Raw genomic sequence first — 21,948 nt, 5'->3', positions numbered from 1 at the left:
ACTTCAAAGTTGTTTGAGATATAACTTTAAAAAAAAACTCACAAATCAACAACTAGGTTGATGGTATTAAACATATTCAATTAATTAAAATTTGTGATTAATTTTTTAAAACATCTCTTGTTGTATGAAAGACAAGTTTTTGTATTGAAAAAAGTTTCTAACAAACTCCTATGGACTTTATTGTCATCTTAATCTTAGAGGTGTGGATTGGGGGTATGTGGATTTAGCCCTACCCTAATTAGATTTAGTTGGTTTAGACATTTTATACATCTTTGCAATATATGCTAAATGACATGGCTAAAAGTTAGCTCTAATACTAATTGAAAAACAAATAACATACATATATGTATAATGTTCTTTTTTTAGTGTAAGTTTGAGGGGTCGAACTCAAGACTTCTTACTTACATTTCTTCCCTCCAAACCACTCAAATCAACTCGCTTCCCTTCATGAGGCCATACAAATATATGTAATGAGTAGTGAGAAATTACGGGAGAGTTCTTAGAATTCTCCCTACCATCAGATTTAGGAATCAAATGAGGATTATAAATAAAAGATAGGATTGTCTTCAATTATTGTCATCAAGCAATGTTGATGACTAAACCTTAAATATACAATTGAGAATATTAATAGGCTAAACTAGAGATTCTTATATGTGAATATTAAATCAGACTTCCTTCCATCATGAAAACGTACCATAAATACACAATTGAGAATATTAAGGAATAATATATTCTATGGTATTCTAAGTAATTAATTGAAGATATGCATTAATGAGAGATGCCAATCAATGATTGATAAAAAATTAATTAATCAATTAGAATATCAATCAACAGAATCAATCATTTGAGTCAAATTAATCTTAAAAATATCTCATGCACTAAGATTTAGACTATATAAAAACCATATGCTCATTTAAGTTTACTAATTAAACATATCAACTCTTTCTAAAACTTAGAGTATGTCGTTAACAAGCAAGTTCTGGTGGGATGGCTGTCTTGTGGACGTATGGCCAAAAAATTCAAAATATAAACACTCGTGGTTGGTTCATAGAAATTCATATTTGTTGATCAGGATTGTGACCAAAATTGGTGGCTAATTTTTATGTATGCTAGTACTGATAAAAAAGGAAGAAACAATGGGCAGAATTGAGCAACAGAAAGTGTCAGTTGGGGGGGGGGGGGGAGCTTTTTGTAATAATAGGGGATTTCAATGATATCACTTCTAATCAAGAAAAATGGGGTGGGAGAGTAACAGAGAATTGGACCTTTAAAAGCTTCAACAAATCATTCATAGCAATGAGGTGATAGAGGCGAGATTTGTGGGGATCCCGTGGACTTGGTGCAACATTTGGGTTCTGAGGGAGATTTTAAAGAGAGACTTGACAGAACACAGGCATCCCAATTCTGGCTCCAGAATCATGACAAAGCTCAGGTGGAACACATTAGAAAACAACCATCTAACCACTGCATATTAATGCTGGACACCAGGCCCAATCCAGGTAGAACAAAAAATGCTTCCAATTTGATAGAAAATGGCTACAAAGTCAGGAGGTCAATGAGGTGGCGAGGAAAGCTTGGAATGGACAGCAACAGGGGCCGGCGTTAATCAAGATCAGCAAAAAGGTTAAAGATTTTAGAGTGGCTCTACTCAAATGGCATAAACAAGTGCACAGAAACGCTGGCAAGGCAATTAATCAGATCAAAGACAAGATCAACAGGGTTAAGGGAAGTTCAGTGGAGGCCAGAAGCAGAGAATTGATGCAGGCATGGTTCAAAGACTTGGCCGAGACCGAGACGACTCAACCGAGTAGTCATTGGAACGGGACCTTCCATTTCGATACCTAGACGAGATGATTTCGAGATAATGTGTCGCCGAGAACTCGATCGAGTCACCGAGAACTCGGCCAAGACGTTTCCGAGATGGATAGGAACGACCGAATCATCCCTAGTCAACTCGAATTTTTATTATTTTTGTTAATTTTTTCTTATTTTTGTTTATCTTTTTTTTTTTACAATTTTTAAAATATTAAATGTCTCAAAAATTTGCGTCTCGCCGAAACCGCGATTAATATGTCGAAACTAATGTGGAACGGTCCGGGCCACAATCACGACCGCGACTGCGGCTTTGAACCATGGATGCAGCTACATGAGCAGTTGAACAGGGCATACACAATGAAGAGGTCTTTTGGAGCCAAAAAGCAAGATTGAAATGGCTAAAGGAGAGGGATAGGAACTCAGGCTTCCTTCATGCGAGGCCAATAGAAGAAAGAAAAGCATAATCAGCAGACTTCAGAGGGGGAATGGAACATGGTGTAACATAGAAGAAGAAATTGCTCAAGAAATCACTGACTGCTACGATATGCTGTTCTTTACATTCCAACCAGCGGGGTGGGAAGACATTCTAGAGGGAATTTCAAAATCTGTGAATGACCAGATGAACTTATACCTCACCAAACCTGTAAGTGAAAAGGAGATCAAGAAGGCACTCTTTTCAATGCATCCTAGTAAGGTCCTCGGACCGGATGGTATGTCCCCTACCTTTTTCCAGAAATTTTGGCATATCATTGCTAGAAACGGTGTTGGTGCTACAATCTTTCTTTGCCTTTGGTTGCGTTCCTAAGTGCTTAAATGAAACTTTAATCACCTTGATCCCCAAATTTAACTCCCCGACCGTAGTGTCCCATTTTAGATGAATAAGTCTTTGTAACGTCTTGTACAAGATTATCTCCCGAGTATTGGTAAATAGATTAAAACCTCTGTTAAATAAGTGTATTAGTAAGAGTCAATCAGCTTTTGTTCCCCGCAGACATTTTGGATAACGTTATTGTGGCTTATGAGTTCATCTGCCACCTTGAAAACAAGAGAACTGAGAAAGATGCCTTCATGGCCCTGAAATTAGACATGGCCAAGGCGGATGATAGGGTAGAGTAGAAATTCATAGCTTGTGTCATGTTCAAGATGGGTTTTTGCCCAAGTTGGTTAAGTGGATTGTTGCATGCAGGTCTTCTGTCCTTTTCTTTTAATATTAATGGTGCCAAAACTGGCTACGGGATCCCTAGTAGAGGCATAAGGCAAGGAGACCCCTTGTCTCCTTATCTCCTTGCCTCCTTATTCTTTCTTAATTTGTGCTGAGGGATTATCAAGTTTATTAAGACAAGCAATCTACAAGAACCTCCTTTCTGCTCTGAAAATTGCAAAAAACTACCCCTCTATTTCTCATTTATTTTTTGCTGACGACTCACCTTTTTTTTTTTTTTTTTGCAAAGCTAACAGTTCTGAAGCAGGTGAAGTAATGAAAATTCTCAAAATCTATAAGACTGCCTTGGGTCAGCTGGTGAACTTGCAAAAATACTCTGTACTCGGCACTAAAGACATAGGCGCAAAAGTAAAGGAGATGATAGTAAGTACCATGCTAGGAATTAGAATTGTCACAGATGGCAAATACCTTGGATTACCTCTAGTGATTGGCAGATCAAAGAAGGCGATATTTACATACATCAAAGAAAGATTGGACAAAAAACTGCAATGGGAAAGCTACTCAGCCCCGCAGAAAAGGAAGTCCTGATCAAGTTAGTGGTTCAACTATGCCAGCCTACTCAATGTCTGTGTTCAGGTTACCTGTGCAAAGAAGTAAACTCCCAAGTAGCCAAATTTTTGTGGGAAAACAATAATGGAGAGGACAAAATGCACCGGATGAAGTGGAGGAAATGTGCAATCTTAAAGGGAGGGGGGAATGGGATTCAGGGATATCCATCACTTCAACTCAGCTCTCGTGGCTAAGCAACTGTGGAGGTTCGTTACCTGCTTGAACCTGCTGGTAAACAAGGTAATGAAAGCTGAATACTTCCCCAGGAGCTTAACTTTTGAAGTGAAGAAGAAGCCAACAGCCTCCAAAGATTTGGCAAAGCTTACTTAGCTCGCTTGATCTACTGGCAAAAAGAGGGAGGAAAACAGTTGGTAGTGGCCATATATGATGTTCCCAAACTCTACTGATGGGTCCCAAACTCTAATGATGGAAAGGTCCAAGCCCAGAAACCTCCAAATTGCGACCTGGTTTATGTGCTGGAACTGAGAGCTGCGAGGAACTGGAACACAGACCTACTTGCCAACCTTTTCTCCACAAAGGAATGTGAGCTTAGTCGAGCAGATACCTCTCAGCCTCTTTGAAGGACTAGATAGCTATTTCTGGAGTGCAGACAAGATGGGAGTATATTCAGCGAATTCCGGATACCGCATGGCAAAAATACCGGCTGATAATGATAAAACAACGTGCTTGAAGGGAGGAAGAGCCCAGTCACGGGAGAGGGGAAGCCAAGGTATGGAAAAAACTACAGAGTTTGAATTTAAACATAAAATAAAACACTTTCTTTGGAAATGCCTGAACAATATTATCCCAACTAACAAAGAAGGTTGATCCGATTTGTAGATGCTGTGGATATGAGATAGAAACTATTGATCATGTGCTGTTTTTTTGTAGCAATGTACAGCTTGCTTGGAAAATCTTCCCTATCCAATAGGATTGACTTTGGGATGATAGGTGGAATTTTTGGAGATGGTGGGAAAGGCAGCAATCAGCAATGGAAAGACCTAATGGTAGGGAACAGATTGAACCGACTGCAAACTTCTTGTGGCAACTTCGGAAAGCCAGAAATGAGAACTTTGACAGAAAGAGCTCACCGGTTCTATTCTTGGTGGACAAGACATTCAGATAATGGAGGGAATACAGGGAGGCTCTGAAGATGGAGTACAAGAATGTCCAAGAACGTCCAAGAACCGTGGGGAACACCACGGAAGCAACCTGGACTTCCCCACCACCAGCCTTCATCAAGCTAAATTGTTGACACAGCAATCCAACCTCAAATTAACAAAGCAGGTTGTGGGATTGTGGCAAGGGACGGCGATGGAAAAATAATCACAATCTGGGCTAATCAACTCAACTTTAGGCTTGAGGCAACATACCTGGAAGCTTGGGCACTGAGACTAGCAGTTATCTCAATGGGTTGCTACTGGACATTGATCGATTGAGAGAAGGTTTTGAAGTGAGTAGGTTTTCTTTTGTTAGAAGGCAAAGTAATCTTGTTAGTCATAGTGTGGGAAAAGTTGTCTTCAAGCTTAAATATGATGTTATGTGCGAACATTGCTCCCCCCATGGCATACTTTAAAAGCTACTTACCCTTCACGTGTAAATCTTTTGATCCTATATATATAATAGTCTATAGTCCTTTCCAGAAAAAAAGTCAACAAGCCAGTTCATGAGCAAATTCTAACTCATTCCTTTGTCTTGCAAATCACTTCCATGTTTTTGCACGCCCAGCAGTTCTTGTCTTAGAACTGGTTTTATTGCTGCCCCCATGCTTGAGGCCTACAACCGGTTTAATGTACAAATGTCCTGGGAAATTCCTTTTCTCTTTTGGCAGTGCTCGCAACTCTGGTAACCAGTAAGCTACGAACTCCCCTTCAGGGTCATAATTTTGAGCCTATATCATGTAAAACAAAATATCATATGGTGAACGAACAAATGCAATTAAAAGATTATTTGCATCTATGTCAACCTCATTGTTTCCTAAATAGCTTCCTTTCATTGGTTCAAACCAAAACAGAAGATGAAGAATTGTAGAATTCAGATGATAATAAAACATATGCAAATGCAAATAAGCACATACACAGCTAAGTTTACGCAGACAGGCAGAACTACTCTCTTATAATTCTTACAAGTGTTGTAGGCAAATTTTATTCTAGTGTATCATTTCACTTCACAATGAATCCAGCAATTATCTTACGTGAAAAGTGAAATTTTAGAGTCCTTTACTTGACAACGAAATTGTGTTTCTAGAGTTAAATAATCAACAAAATACCTATTTCATTAGGATGAAAACATTGAGATTCTTTCTACTGAAATCTGTAGTGAGTATTTAATAATAAAGGTCATGTGAAACTTTTTATCTTTTTTCCCTCAACCCACCAGGAAAGTTCAGACTTCCACTGCAGACTTAAAATTGTTTTTAGATCCCTTGAAGCCTGTCAAATGCACTGAAAGCTTTCCAAAAATTATGACTCAAAAAGTTCGTTCTCTTGAGTCATATAATGAGTTCCAGCCACAATAAGGTGCTAATCCACATCAAAATTTGTTGTTTTAAAGATCTCTGGCTATGAAACATAAGCAAGAATCTCATTTTGATTACATCAAGGACAATGAAGCTTCATATAAAATCCGTGCAAGTATTCAGCAAAAGAATGACTCCAGATCCACCGTAAACAGTTTGGAAACAGAGTAGAACAAGAGGGCCATCTGGTGGGTTTCAAACCAAAACTCCATCGCCAAGTCAACCATTACATCAAATGGACAGTTGAAGCATAATACTTGTGTTAACAAGAACATAAACTCTATAAACCAGCTATGACAAGCTGCAGCTTATGCAGTAGTTACCCAACAAATCATGTGATTTAGCTTCATCACTAAGAAAGAGCATGATAATTGACTAGATTTCTTAGCCTGAATATCAACTCGAAAAATCTGAAACAGATTCTCTAGAATACTGAAGTTTCCGAATGTCCCTAATGTTAAATCCAAACTGATTTCACCAAAAAAGCTAAAACTATAAGCCAGAAATTCTCTTCAGTATGAATCCTCTTCATATATGGCTTGAAAAGCTATATACACATTTGGGGAGGGGCATGCATGACATATAAACCTTAATTCACTTTCCTTACGGGTCCTCCAGTTTTGCATGTTTGAACAATAAGTGTCATCTGTAAATATGTAGACAATTAGCTAATCAGCATTTATTTGGTAAAATGTTAAGCTAATTTTAGAAGAAAATGACACAACAAAACATATATCTCATTTACATGACCAAACATATGGAAGCCTATAAACAAGATAAAACTGAAATCCAGCTGGATTTGGTAAATATCTAAACAAAAAGGAAAGGTCTCAAGATGATGAAAAGCCACATAATTTGTCTCATATATATTTTTTTCAAACTAAGCCATGGGTTCAACTTTTTCAGAATGAGATGGCATTTGAACATGTATCTTTGGAGTCTTAACAGAGAAACAAAAGGAAGAGAAATTTAATCAGGAGAAACAATAAAAGAACACAAGCCAGGTGAAAAATAAAAGAACAGGAGACATTATGTGGAAAAAGTGAAGGATGCCAAGGAAAATAAAAGTTAAGTTCCATTGTCTGCAACTTGCAGGGGGAAAAGTGAAGAATGAAAATGAAAGGTCGCAACCATCTTAGTTATTGTGTCCTTCATCTTCTGTTCTAACATTTGCTTCCACCAACTAAGAAGATTCACAATTTGACACTTCTCTTCTCTCCTATTCTTTTTATAACCTAAAAGAGGTAACAGCAGGCTTTCTTATCATTTCTTATCCACTCTATGCCTCTCTTCCACATCATTGTGTAAAAAGACCAAGTTCCACAATGTGATTTTACTAATCAGCCACTCTCCACTACTTTGGTAATAGCCCTCACCTTGAGTTTGAAATCTAGAATCCTTACTATATTAGACCAATAAAGCTTCATTTATTGACATTGAGACAAGTTAATTTCCAAATGTCAAGTTTTATTAGTTGCTTGTTGGGTGAGAACGATGCCTCTTCTGCACTAGATGTGAACTATTTTAGAAGCATAAACTTTATTTATTGCCTAAGGTCTCAAACCATGACTTTAACTTAGCTTGTAGGCGTCACTGAAGTCATTTTCTTTCATCATGAATATTACATTCAGAAAATTGTAAATTGGGTTTAAAATGTCAATTATCTTGGGAAATTTCCCACCAACAAAGAGCAAACTGCGACTTCATTTTGTCAAACGCAACAATGTCATTGTCTGTGAGAGTGTTTGCCATTTTAAGAAAACACAAGTCCCGATACAACAAAAAATATGATAATCAAACTGTTGGCTTTTTCTATTTTTTTCTTGTGGGTGAGACAATTAACACACATCGGAACAGCAACCCATAAGGCTGAAACACCAGCTATGCATAATTCAACTGAAGTATTTGAAAATTCTGAAGAACTAACCTGCTTGGGAATGCTGAAATAGCGGTCCTCTCTCGGGTCATTCCCAACACCTTAATGAAAAGAATGCAGAAACTAAGCATAAGATTTGCAAGTCTATATGCATAGCAGAAAGAGAAAACCACAAATGTAGGATGCCACTCTAGAAGAATGTTCACAAAAAAATTAAGGGTTTTGAACCATATTAACAAGAAAAACAATTCAAACTTGATGAAGAGAACCTTTGCCGCATGAAAAATCACAAAAGTTGCCTGCATCAAGAACCTTTTGGCAGCAAACATACACCTCAAACATGTTCAACGAATGCAGTTGGTAAAGCAGAGGGCGATTGGACATTAACTATACCAATACTATGTACAAATTTTAAAGCTTAGGCAGGAGAGAGGGACAGAGGGCCAGAGAGAGACATTGTGTAATAAGAGCACATGTACAAAATCTTATTTAAGTGATAAAAAATCAATGTTGTAGTGAACTGGTTCATCCGAACAGCAGGACACTGGATTCTGACATCAAGAAACTTGGACCCATTAGCCTGCTGAGCACACTGCCAAAATTGTCTCCAAAATGCATGCATTATGGACCAAAGAGATAATTGGGAAGCTTTATGTTAACATCAGTTTCCTTTTAAAGAGAAAAAAGCAAATTCCTGAGGCTTTACAGCATTCTAATCAATGTGTAACTAAGGATAAGAAAATGCACCAGATTAATTCTGTGAAAATAGAACTCGATAAGACTAAGTCATTGGAGATTTTCTTTTGTATCCACTGTTGAGAATATAATTTTACAGACTGGATTGCGCAGGAAAGCGTTTGCTGTAACCATCCCTCAGTTGTTACCAAATGGATTTCCTATGAGATTTTCTCCTCAGCTCTAAAGCATACAAGGAGGCCCCATCTCTACCCTTCATCACTATAGCAAAAGGTTTTAGCAGAATGCTGACAGGGCCAAAGAAAGTCGACATTTGCTGGAATTAAAGGAGACAGGAAAAAAAGAAAACTTTATCTTCCTCTGCTGAAAATACTCCATTGAGTTTCAATGTTGGATGTCGGGTTGGAATATCATAATTAATTTTTCTCAGCTGGTCTTTGTTGTTTGTCAACTAGTAAGCCATTTCAAAGGTTGCACATTCGAAGGGAATCAACCATTGAAAGAGATTTGAGGAAAACAGGAAAAACTCCATCCAGCCCACCTCAGTGGAAGCACAAATATGAAATCATGCCCAATGGTATTTTGAAAAGAATTGACACTTGCAACATGCAAAAGTTTACTTGTCAAAAGGAGGAAAAATTACTTTTCTTAAAACAAATTTGGCAAACTTCCCATCTTGTTTATAATCACTCCTGGAATTTGATCAAAAGTACATATACCTTAAGGACAGATAGCATGAACTTAAAACTTAAATTCCTTTGTGTACTTGAGATCCAGTGAGAAATATGCTTAAAATTGACTAGCTCCTAATGGCTAAGTGGCTATGAGAAATTTGTGAAGAGCAATTATAAGCAAAAAATCATTTGAAGGAAGAAAAGACAATGCCACCATAATTTCCTATTGCAACTATGGAGGCAGCAGGAACTAGAGGAAGTCAAAGTATCACATATCTTGCAATTGAGGATGGAGGAAGCTTCATGTTAGGAGGCTAAACAATGTATTGAAAAAGAAATTCACTGCAGTAATCAAACTAAAGCTATAGGCAGGCTAGAGCAAGACTGTAACCTTCCAAAGATTGGTTGCTTGGCCATCTAGTTTAAGAATTCTTCCCAAGACTGGAAAGTCAAAGGAGCATAAATCAATTCATCACTTATATATGACCATTTTAGTTACTTGTGATGCTGAAAAAACTGATTTGATAATATAAAACCGTTTTTTTTTTTTGGGTAAGTGGGAGGTCTTGAGCCCAAGACCTCCTGCTTACTATCCCTCTCACCTTTCCATCTATATAAAACCATTGGAGATTACTTCTTTCATGATTATGATCTTGCCCCGTGGCTTTGCATAAGTGAAGAAAATAGCTTTTCTCAGGTAAATAGAACAAAAAGAGGAAAAATGCTAGTATAGAAACTTTTTCTTTAGTCACTTGTCATTAGAAATAAAGAAATCTTAATTAATCTTATTAATATGCTACGATATGAAAAAATCCAGGAAAACATTGTTCCAGCACTCACACTCCCCCAATCATGAAAGGATAACAAAATTGAGAATTTTATTCTACTTCAATTTTGATTCACATAGTTTTCCTCAAACTGAAGTCCAAATAAAAAGCATTAATTTTCTTGGAAATGTACTGTACTTAAACTTCTTCAAGACATTGCATAAATACAAGAAGTTTGATCCATCATCAGAAACCCAGCACCAGTATAGACAACTTCTCTAACATTGTACAGAATTTCACAGAAATTCTTTATGCTTTTTCGTATAACAAGCATGACATGGGGTTTTGGTTGTGCCACAGTGGGAGTGGAAAAATGGGAAAATCCAACCTACTTTTAATAGAACTGTTCAGAACTAAAATAGTCAGTCAAAATATTTTGGGAACATCTACCATTGAGGCATAGTGAGATTCTTCTTTTCTTCTTTCAGTGGTCAACATGAAATCACATTTTAGCCAAAGCAGGATTTATTAAAAAAAAAAAAAGGGTTGAACCCTTGTTACGAACCATAGGCAGAACATTTGCTAAACTGACAACTGCACAAAAGAAAATACAAACCACAAAGTAAAGCAACATAATGTCTGGGTCTGTGTTTGATATTAAGACCGCTTCATCACATAGATGAAATTCCTAAACAAACCAATACAAGATCTATAGGATTATGCTAAAATATTTATGATGCGGGATAATGTATATCCTACACACTATGGATGTCAATGTTTGCTTTGATGTCTCTATCCATGCACGAGTTACATCAAGTACACCAACACGATTTTTGTAGAAACAAAGTCAAACCACTTCAACCTAATTGTTTAATCTCTGTGCAGTATAGGTAGAAGAACATGCTTGTCCCAAGACCCAGTTCAGCTAGTAGGGACAGTGGTCAGGTAATGGTAAGGTCCCTGGTTCCATGCTCAAGTCCTCCCCTTTCCCCTTTCCCCTTGTAAGGCTTGGAATCTCCCTTGAACCAAACAATAAAGAAAAAAGGATCCATGCTAATGGTTGGATTTCAAAAGCCACATTCACAAAATTTTTCCATAACACAAGATAACTAAAAGGACAGCAATGAAGATAACTAAAAGGACACCTAAGACCTACTAGGCCATTCATTGCTTCTGTAAGATGACCTCTCAAAATGTACCTCATCATCCTTAATTGTAAGAATGCTGCTAGGTGCACTTAACCGATAAAGAATGTATAACTGGAACTGTCAAAAGCTAAAACATCATCTCCAGAAACTAGAAAATATTCTTCCACTTTCCTGTCCTACTTTATATCTACCTCGATGATCCTGTTTTACCGTAGGTATGTCTAAACATTGGCCCAGTAGGCACTGGTGAACGGTGTCGTACAGTGTTAGTTTTTTTGGAAAAGTGAAGTTTAATAGGGAAAGTGACTAAAAGAAAGGGAAGTAATAAATTAGAGTGTGGGCTTAGATGGCTTATTGTATGCATCAACAACTCCCCAGTGGCAAACATCAGAAAAATCCTTTTATCATTGAAATCACAGCTGAGCGAATTAAAATGCCAGAAACTTCAGCTTTTGTCCGAAGAAGAATGCTTGCAAGTTCCTTGCTAAAAACTGTCCTAAATCAGAATAGCTCATTCTTTTTTTCCCTTAACAAAGTTAACCTTTTCAATTATGATGGACACATAAAATATCAAGAGTAAATGGTCAAAATGGTAACCAAACTATTTAAAATGGTACGACCTCGTCACTGAACTTTTTCTGTGGCCAAAAAGGTCACTCAACTCCCTAAAACGAGCCTTTAGAATCATTTTTTGGTAAATTAACTGGAATTACAAGTTTTCAGGGACAAAAATGTCCAAATAATGCCATCTCTTTCTCTCCTCTTACCCCTCCGCCACCTTCCTTACAACTTCCTTCTCTCCTCCCCCCTTGACCACTCGCCACCAACAGAGAATTCCATGACAACAAAAGGAACACGGACAGTTTTGAGCCGCTTCTTAGCTGATTGATATTTGGCTGTATAATTTCAATTGTGGAATTATTGTCATGTGCCACAAATACTGAAAACCTCATCTCCTCCCAACTCTCTCTCCAATTCACCACTCCAATCAGACCACATCAACCACCCTTTGCACAACTGTCTCCATAGCTTTTTCTTGTATCATTCTCTCATAAAAATGCTTCAGAGCAGTCCCATCATTAACCAAGTTTGAATTTCGAAGATCTGAGGAAATTCTTGTATATGTATCCTCATCAATATGACACCCATTTTCTTTCGTTTCTTTAATAACAACCCAAAATTCCTTCATTGAATGATTTTAAGCATAAATTCTCAGCATGAAACCATAAATAGAAGTACTTGGCCTGATTTCATCAGAATACTTGAAGCTTTTTCTTAGCATAAAAACTGAGTAAATGCTTGAAGCTTTTTCTGGGTCTTTACCTAATTTCATCAGAATATACAAACAGTTTCATGGGTCAATCTTGGATTTAAATTTGATAGCTCTTTTTCAATCTCTTAAGCCCAATCATCGGATAATATTTCATTAATAATTGGCTCTGATTTGGTTGAAAAGAACAGTGGTGGTGGCTGGGTGGGTGGGTAGGTGATGGTGGTGGAGGAGGAGGAAGAAACTGATGTTGTGGGTACTTTTTTTTTTTTTTTGGATCACAGCGACCAGATCTGGTCACTGGGGAAGGGGGGAGGGAAGGGGAAATGGGTGAAAGGAGGGGATGAGAGGGGAGGAGAGAGGGTGCGGTGGTGGGTTATGCAACAGTGGCAGTGGACAGTGAAGGTGGAGGAGGAGGAAGAGGAAGAAGATGATGTGTTGGTGATTTTTTGTATTAATTATATTTACCTCCTATGAAGTTTTGCCAAAATATGGATTAACCCCTAAAGTTTGATTTTTGTTTAAAGAAAAATTAAGTCAATCAGAATAGGACATTTTTACCCTTGAAAACCTACAACAGTGGGTCAAGTTTGCTTTTTTCTAGCTGGTTTACTGGCTAAATTGTTCGAAATGATCCTAAAGGCTCGTTTTAGGGAATTGAGCGACCCTTTTGGCCACAAAAAAGGTTCGGTGACCAACTCGCATCATCTTAGATAGTTTAGTACTATTTTGGCCATTTATTCAAATATCAAACCACAAAAAAAAATTCATGAAGATAAACGTGTAATACTCAGAAAACAAATACCTGCACCATATGTCCAGTTACCATAATTGGAACAAGGATCATAGTCCAAAAGGCATGATTCAAACCATTCAGCTCCCATTCGCCAATCAATACCCATGTCTCGAACAAGAAAGGAGCATACAATCTGTGGCAGGATATAAATTGAAAAGATAGGTTCGTAATTCAAGTTTGAGTTCAAATGAGATTTTTGTAAGGCAACTGCTACTCTACTATCAAAAGATGGGATGGTCTTTTTGTTTTACTAATTACTACTGTTCTAGGTGACAACGCAGCAATCCAGAATCACTCAACTATAACTTTAGTGTATGTTAGTACCTGCCGGCCTCGATTTGACATGAACCCTGTAGTTGACAGTTCTCTCATATTTGCATCTATAAGAGGGTACCTAGTTTTTAGCAACATTAGAAATGAGTCAATACAACATAAAAGGTAAGTTAGCATATGTTATCTTGATCAAGATCAACATATCGATTTCCCTGTACTTTCCTTTTATTTTTCTTTTTAAAGGGATGAAGGGGAGAGAAAGAGATCTGCTGTCCAATTTGAGCATAGAAATGTGATTTTCCACAACATCTAGTGGCCACAACCAAAGCAGTGGATAGAAAGTATACCCAGTATGACCATCTCTCCAAGCATCAAAAAGAATGCTGTCTTGGTTCCAGTTAACCTCCACTTTTCTGGGCCCACCTGAATGCAGAAAAAGTAAACAAACAGCATAAATTTGATTAAATTAGAAAAGTTTACACAAGTTTCAGAAGAATGCAGCTACCTGAGCTAGGTTGTAAATTCAAGAACTGGAAGCATTTTTTATTTTTATCAATCACTTAGAAATGGCACCTCATTTTACCTGGATTAAAGAGAGTGTTTCCCTCCTTAATAGACAAAAATCTGAAGTAATCTCTCCATATCAGTTCAAACAAAACCCTGAACACATTAAAATTATATCAGAAAAATGATAAAGAGATTTATTTTCCTCTTGGAATATATACACTATTACAATTTTCAACACGTGTGGACCTTTTTGAGGTACAAATGGGCATAAAGGTTGACAACAAAATAATAGACTGACAAAGTATAACAAATAGTCCTTGCAAGAACACACTGAGTGATGTTAGTGTTGTTAAGGTGCATCTTTTAATTCAAAGACATGTAAGTTGAAAATAGAAGCATGCGTCTTTCAAAGACTGACATAATTTAAACAGTAAATAGCGTACATGACTTTACATGAAAGGTAACAAATACACTATGCACAGTTTCCCCACAAATAATTCTAGGAAGAATATCTTTGATAATTTTTTCTGGTTTTTCTCAATCTAGAGCTTCAGTTTATACTTGAAAGGAAATCATGGCATGGCATTGGCCAAGTCTCTTGCCCAGCCTTTGCCTTCTTCAGTGGTCAAGTTGTTTAACTGACTTTTTGATAGCTGAAGCAGTGAGGGCTTTAGTATAACCCCTCGAGAGCCATCAATTTACAGCAATGACTATTTTGTTCTTCAAACCCATACAACTTTTACAAATTAATTAAACAAGTAAAGAAAGTCCACTCTCGTTGGATTGTGGCATTCCAGACCCATGTCAGTTTCCAAAACTTATTTGATTGGACTTGCAAGTTTGAGAATACTAGCTTGGGAGCTCAATTGTTCCAGAGAGAAGTCCCTAGAAACCATTCAGCTCATTGCTTACTTTACTCAAAATAAATAGGAAATCTTGAAAGATATGATTTAATTTGTCCACATATGTTCATTAACTTACATGCAATTCCCGATGTAATCATTGAAATACACAAAGAAAGGAAGAAATATAGAGGAGATCTAGTTACCAGTATGTTGAATTATTTGATTGCCTCTCAGCTTCATATCTCTTTACCTTAAAATAAATGGAGAACATGCTTTTACTATGAATTAAACTGATATTATCACTGCCCATTACTAAGAATGTAAATAATGTTATACCTCCTCATAAATGAAACGAGCAGAAAGGTTTCCCGCAGCAAGCCAAGGAGAGAATTTTGTTGAGTAATCAGGACCTAGCATCCCATTTCTAGTTTCTTTGTAAATCCTCAGCAGATCCTACAGGAATATACGATGATGTTTGAACACCACACTCTCATAATTTGATTACTTTCACTTACATTCCGTTAGAACTTGAATTTGCAGACAAAAGCTATCAAACTTGAGAATTCAACGTTAGTGGTTTCTAAGGTATTAAGTGCAACATAACAGTAAACAGTGGAATATCTTAAATGACTTCCAATTGATACAAGGTCTTGCTTAGCACCACAAAATAGCCTTGAACTTAATCCCCATAGGAAAAACATAACTCAAAATTCCTATCCAACAAAGATTTCTTGCCTTTTTCCAAAAGTACTCGTGTAGTCTACTTAGAGCTGCACTTTCACCACCCACAAATCTCATTCCTTTCTCCACCTGTATCAGCACAAAATAAAGAATGCTGAAGGAACTTACATGTGTGTTAAACATGCTGCATCATCATGTATGTGAAGATAAAAGTAAACATGCCTTTGGCTTCTGAAATCCGAGCTCAGTAATTTCAGGAACAGTGCCCCAGTCACTAATGTTTGGTGGAGGTCCAAGTGTTGTTGGAATCTTTGAACAAGCACGCACTGTAGACTTGGACTCAACAGACTACAAGGTAGCATCATCCAGACACATGAAGCAATACATGAGATATTTGTTCTAACAGGCAAAATGTCTCTACTCTAACCTATGAGAAGAAACATGATACCTTACGGAATTGCGTATAGACATCTGGTAAACACTTACAATCAAATGGAATGTCATCAATATGGTACAAACTACCACCCCAGATCAACTGCAATTTGGTACCAGTTTTGGACTCTGGCTTAGTGGACAACCCTTTCAACAATGGCTGGTCAACTCGTCTCAAGTTTTTAGCAACCAATCTCTCAACATTCAACTCCTCACTGCATGTTTCTTTCTGAGCAAACACCTACACACTTGTAAAAATATCAATCAATTGGCACTAGTCGGAAACAATAGTTTTTGAAAGAATTATTGGATGTAGAAAAGAAAACATTTAAGATGGAGACTTATTAACCGTGTGGGCTCCGTGTGCTTTTGCAAGCAAAGGCAGTATATCCTCTGGTTTCCCCTGTTTAATCAACAAGTCCAGACCACGGCTTTTCAAGTTATTTTTCAAGTCAGCCAAAGACTCCATGAGAAATTGAGCCCTCAAAACTGCCCAAAAAATGTCAAAAGAACTCAAAATCACTAATATACCTTTGCTATCAAATTTTTAGGCATGGAATTTCCAATTACAATTTGGTCAGTCAAGCTCTTACTGAGAAGAACAAAAACAAGTCAAAATAGGGATAGCCTAGAAGTTACTATCAACATTTCCTTCTGCCAACAAGCTGTCCAATCATCTTCTATCTATCTAAAATTGACAAGAAGGTCCTGGTACTTTTGCATTGTTATAGGTTATATGGTTGTTATCTTTGAATATATCTGCAAGATAAACAAGTTCTCAGAATATGTAAATGCCCAAAATATTTTTACAAGTTTAAGTATGTCTTTAATTTTCCTAAATCCCTTCCGAATAAAATGTTTACTAGTGTAGATTTACTCCAATCAGGAGGCTGCACACCTTATCCCTATACTGAGTCTTCACACCATTAAGTCATATTCAATCATTATTACTGTGAACCATTCAATTAAACCAGCTAAAAAATCCACACTAGCGGGCCTAGATGATCAAGACATAAGCCCATTTCCCAATTGCACGATTTTGGTTATTTCACATGTGGCAAGGATCTAAACTCTCATGTAAAAGATTTTTGGAGAGGCTAAATCCATATCCCTTCTTCCTAAATCCACACATTTGATGCATTGATGAATTGTACAACTAGCATAGAAAATTGTTCAAGGTGTTGATTTAGTATGGAGGGGCGGGGATTTAGGCTGACATCCAAGAATTTGTTATACTACAGTACTAGTCCAAAAGGGAAATACCAAGACAAGTAATGAACATCTTATCAAATGAATGAAGTATAATTTAAAGTAAAAGTCCAGAGATGCAACATAATGAGCACAAGGTATATATTCTAAGTGCACAATTATCAATATTGGAACCTGGCAAAAATTTAAACTCCTTTTTTTGTCCAAACAAATTGCCATCCTTGAATATTGATCCAAAAGGGAGATACTAAACTAAGTATTCAAACGATAATTAAACAAAATATAATTCAACGGAATAATCTAATGGAGAAATTCAGAGGTACAGCCTAATGAGCACAAGGTATACCTCCAGTTTTAGGGAAGCCAAAGTAATGGGTGGAGGAGGTGAAAAGCCTAGGATCAACACAGTAGACGGGCAAGAGAGCTTGAGATGAAAGCCAGGCCTTAATCAAAGCCTCATTGTCCAATATCCTCAAATCACTCCTGAACCAAACAATGGCCACCCCTTTGCCTCTCCTCTCAGGCAATGAAGAACCAGAAGACGACGATGACGTGCATCTCCGGAAGGTTTCCTGAGCTATGGCGACCATTTCTTGGGGACTTACTCCTGGAACTGAAACAGCCATTGTTCCGGAAGAATTTGAGTGCATGGCTGCAACAAATTTGCAGTTGCTTGGAAATGGTTGTTTGAGAAGAAGCAGTAGAAATGAAACTTTCGTCGCTGATTTTCTTAGTGTGATGAATGGGAAAGCTATGGGATGGGAGAGTGAAGAATATGTGATCATGGTTGGAAAGCTTACACGTAGTCAGTTCAGTTTCTGGTACTACTTTTACGCCGCGGGCAGTCTTGCCGCGGATGTGTACCCGACAATGTAGATCCCAATATAATTGATGCAGGTATGACATTAATCAATGTAAAAATTGAGACAATAATAATATTATAAAAACGCAACAACTTTTGTCACTTGTTAAAATTCATACCCATAAATTCAATCTTAACTACCCAATTTTAAATAGTTTCATCTACTACTATAAATTGTTCTCTGCAATTACTATTTGTAATTCTGGATCTAGGTATTTCATACCAAAAAAAAAAAAACTTGTATTGAATGATAGTACAAAATTTGGCACCTCACACTGGCCATGTACGTGCACTTTTTGTTGCCATTGTGTTAATTAAGAAACAACAATTCACTGTTTAATTATAATTAATTTTTCCTCCTTTTTTTAATATAAGTGAAAAGTTTTAAACTCGTGATCTCTTATGAGTTTACGGTATATTCTAGTGATTAATTGCTAAACTAGAATACATGACTATTTGATAATAGTTTGTTTATCTGTTAGACTAGAAGAGGTTACCACGTGATAATAGCGCATTGGTAGAATGAGCACTTCGTGGGTCACCGCCACTATGAATCAGCTAAAGTTGTAGAAATTATTAGGGATAATTTTAGAAACCTCCCCCAAGGTTTCTAACTATTTCATTGGCTTCCCTCTAAGTTTTGAAAATTACACAAATCTCCTTTGATGTTAATTACCTTTTAATATTTAGGTCCAACTAGTAATTAAAAAATGATATTAGAAATGAGAAGATAATATGATTCTACCATTGCCCTTCATCTACTACATTATTTAATTAATTTAATACCAACTCATACATTAAAGAAAAATACTAAAATTTGTTGTTTGTCATTAGGAATCAAATCACATATAGCATCAAAATAGTATATCATTCTATATTTTTCATTTAATGCAATATCCAAATTTCTCTTTTCAGTCACATACATATTTGTCAAATATGATCAACAACAAATAATAAAAAAAAAATTTGCAACCAAAACATTACAGAGAGCAAACTTTAACATCATAAACATCCATGTCAATATATTAAAGTTAGTTACTAAAGATTTTTATGGTATTAAAGTTTACTCTTTGTGATATTTTGGTTGCAGATTTTTTATTATTTGTTATTGATCGCCTTTGACAATGGGTCTATAACTGAAAAGAGTAATTTAGATCTTATATTAAGTGAAATATATAAAATGACACACTATTTTTTTGATACTATATGTGATTTGATACCTGATGATAAACAGTAAATTCTAATATTTTTTTTAATGTGTGGTTTGGTATTAAATTAACTAAATAATATACTAGATGAGGGCAACGATGGAATCATGTTATTTTCTCTTTCCTAATATTGCTTTTTAATTGCTAATTGGACCTAGATGTTATAAGACAATAAACATCAAAGGAGGTCAATACAATTTTTGAAACATACAGGAAGACTAGTGAAATAGTCAGACACGTCAACTCGAGGGAGGTCTCTAAAATTATCCCTTATTATTATTTCATAAACAAATCACAAGTTGTATAAACAACGATCATAATAGGAATTTCCTACAGTAATGTAGTGGTTTCATATATTTTGCTAATTAATAGAGCAGAATACAGGCTTCGTGGCCATAAAGTTATCAAAACATTTTTTTGGCCAATTTCGGCCCTTGATTCTCAAAATTACAGTTGCCTACAACAACCATTTGTGCCCTTTCCCTTAAAGGGCAAAGTAGTAATCACAATGATATGACTTGAGTAATAATAAAAGAAAATTAAAAAAGATATACATACCAGTATTACAACTTAAGTAGGAAAACATTGTAGATAGGTCCTTTTATTTCCAAAAGTAAAAAGAGAGCAAACCATTACCAGGAAGGCCAAGTTTGAGTATCGTTCCTGCACCCTCCATCTCACTCTGATATCTCCACTTTTTCAATGATATTAGGAAGGTGTTGGACAACAAGATTTCCCAGTTGAAGGGTTCCATAGACTTTCCAAGCTTCATTTGCTGCGACCTTGACTTCTATGTCTTCCGATAGTCTGTCAAACATTTTTTTTTTCCAAAATGTTCAAGATGGTTTTGGGCTGTTGTGTACCATTGTTTTTGCGTGGTGCCATGGCGGAGAATCTAAATTGTTGGCCAGTAATAAGGGGACCAGTTTGCTGTGCTAGATTCCCAAGTAGAGAAATTGGACGAAAGAAAAAAGATTCTTCCTTAGCTACCATCGCATGATAAAGTAAGGAAAATCAGGCAAAATATCTCTCACATTTCACTAAATAAACATTTCATCCTTCGCTTTTAAAATAATAATTTATGTTCTTTACAAAATTAAGTAAGTAAAATTTAGTTTCAACCTAAATTTTTTAACAGATTTTACTTTAAATCCATCACATGAAATCATTTTTTTATAGACAAAAAAGTTAGATCCCATTTGTAGTTAAATAGATAAGCCGGTTCATATTCGTTTTTACCATTAAAAAAAGTAAGATTTGACTTGAACTGTATTCATATTTTTCCTTTAAAAAGTAAGATCTGACTCAATTCATATTCAATATTGCTAAAAAAGAGTGGAATCTAATCTTTTATTTATAAAAATCATTACATGTGAATCACATGGTGATTTTAGACTAAAAAGTGGTGGAAACTTAGGTTAGGATAAAATTTTGCTAACTTGAATTTGTAAGAAATTTAAAATTAACATTTTCAAATGAAGAACGAAAAAATGTATTTGACAAAATGTGAATGGTTTTGAAAGATTTCTCCATGAAACGACAAGTTTTGATTTGCTAGATATTAGATAAAAGTTTTAATGTGCTAGATAACTAGTATACTTTGAGTCTTTGACCAACTCTTGAAGTGAAATGCTACCAATTGAAATGGAGAAAACAAATACAAAAAGAAAAAAGCGATTCCTTGTTATGTGCCACTCCAAGACAAAAATCAAACTATTGCAGGTCCTGGGACGTGATTTTTGAAGAAGCTTTACTTTTTTGTTTTAGTGAGTGCAAGGTTTAAATCCTTGAGGGCTTTTCAACATTATAATAGGTTGTAGTAATTAGTAACATATTAAAGTAGGGATATAAATCAAATTATAAAACTAAACCAATTTATCAATTTCGACTCTTAACCAACATAAAATTTTACAAGGATGGTACCTATGCCAGACGTTGCAAGGAGATAAATACTACAACGAAATTGCAAGGAAGTTATTACTAAAATTTAACTTATACCGATAATTCAATTTCAAATTTTCAACTAATAACCAACCTAAGACACTATGAACATAGCGTTTCAAATATATACACCCAAAAAAGCCCAAAAATCTTAAACCTCAGGTTCATCTAGTTGAATTGGATATTCCTCTCTCTCTCTCTCTCTCTCTCCCCTTTTATATTTAATTTTTGAAAAGCTCAATTGAATTTGATTGAATGTCCCAAAAGCTTTTTCTTTTTAGTTGTACTTTTTTGATATTATCACCATTAATAAATTGCAAGAGGAAGGTGAATGGGATGCATTTGTGTTCAACCATTTGGGGTGTCCTTCCTCTTCTTCTTCCTTTTTTTTGTGAAATAATTACCTTTTATTATCTTTTAAGGGTGAGAAGAATATTATTCAATCCCTTTCCATCCTTGCCTCCATTTTATTAGGACTTGGGGTATAAAGCTTTCTAGACAAAAACATGACCAGAATGCGGAAGGGACGATGTGCATATTTCAACAATTGGTAATAAGGTAGAAAAATAGTAAATCGGACATGAAATGGACCATTTTTACAGCTTTTCCTCTTTCCCGTTTCAAAATGAACGAAGTAGGTTTCATTTAACAACTTCCTC

The 21,948-nt window shown here is 36.1% G+C and overlaps 1 protein-coding gene across 3 annotated transcripts; it reads right to left on the bottom strand.

Moving 5' to 3' along the window:
• Positions 1–3,419: 3,419 nt before the first annotated feature.
• Positions 3,420–18,084, bottom strand: LOC113751782 (cryptochrome DASH, chloroplastic/mitochondrial). Of its 3 annotated transcripts, XR_003464857.1 has the most exons (14): positions 17,625–18,081; positions 16,419–16,558; positions 16,086–16,310; positions 15,860–15,985; positions 15,692–15,766; positions 15,293–15,409; positions 15,160–15,206; positions 14,188–14,264; positions 13,952–14,027; positions 13,656–13,725; positions 13,341–13,464; positions 8,032–8,081; positions 4,678–5,477; positions 3,420–4,185 (listed from the first exon to the last, which is right to left on the bottom strand). XR_003464857.1 is itself a non-coding variant. In XM_027295915.1 (13 exons), the coding sequence occupies exons 1-13, from the start codon at positions 18,061–18,063 to the stop codon at positions 5,289–5,291; spliced, it is 1,755 nt and encodes a 584-aa protein (XP_027151716.1). In that variant the 5' UTR covers positions 18,064–18,081; the 3' UTR covers positions 3,420–5,288. The 3 variants fall into 3 exon arrangements, 2 of the variants coding, with proteins under 2 accessions (XP_027151716.1, XP_027151717.1); XM_027295915.1 differs by having other exon boundaries at positions 3,420–5,477; XM_027295916.1 differs by lacking the exons at positions 3,420–4,185; positions 4,678–5,477 and adding an exon at positions 5,484–6,750 and having other exon boundaries at positions 17,625–18,084.
• Between the last annotated feature and the right edge of the window lie 3,864 nt (positions 18,085–21,948).

The sequence above is a fragment of the Coffea eugenioides genome, chromosome 11 (assembly GCF_003713205.1).
Source record: "Coffea eugenioides isolate CCC68of chromosome 11, Ceug_1.0, whole genome shotgun sequence".
Classification (NCBI taxonomy): Eukaryota; Viridiplantae; Streptophyta; class Magnoliopsida; order Gentianales; family Rubiaceae; genus Coffea; species Coffea eugenioides.
This window is presented reverse-complemented; position numbering and strand designations above follow the sequence as displayed.

Excerpts from the sequence above, each read along its gene's own strand:
- LOC113751782 (XM_027295915.1), bottom strand. The coding sequence starts at position 18,063 with ATGATCACATATTCTTCACTCTCCCATCCCATAGCTTTCCCATTCATC. Across the intron at positions 16,311-16,418 it reads AAGCACACGGAGCCCACACG|GTGTTTGCTCAGAAAGAAAC; the intron begins GTTAATAAGTCT and ends ACAAGTGTGTAG. Across the intron at positions 8,082-13,340 it reads TAACTGGACATATGGTGCAG|GTGTTGGGAATGACCCGAGA; the intron begins GTATTTGTTTTC and ends CTTTTCATTAAG.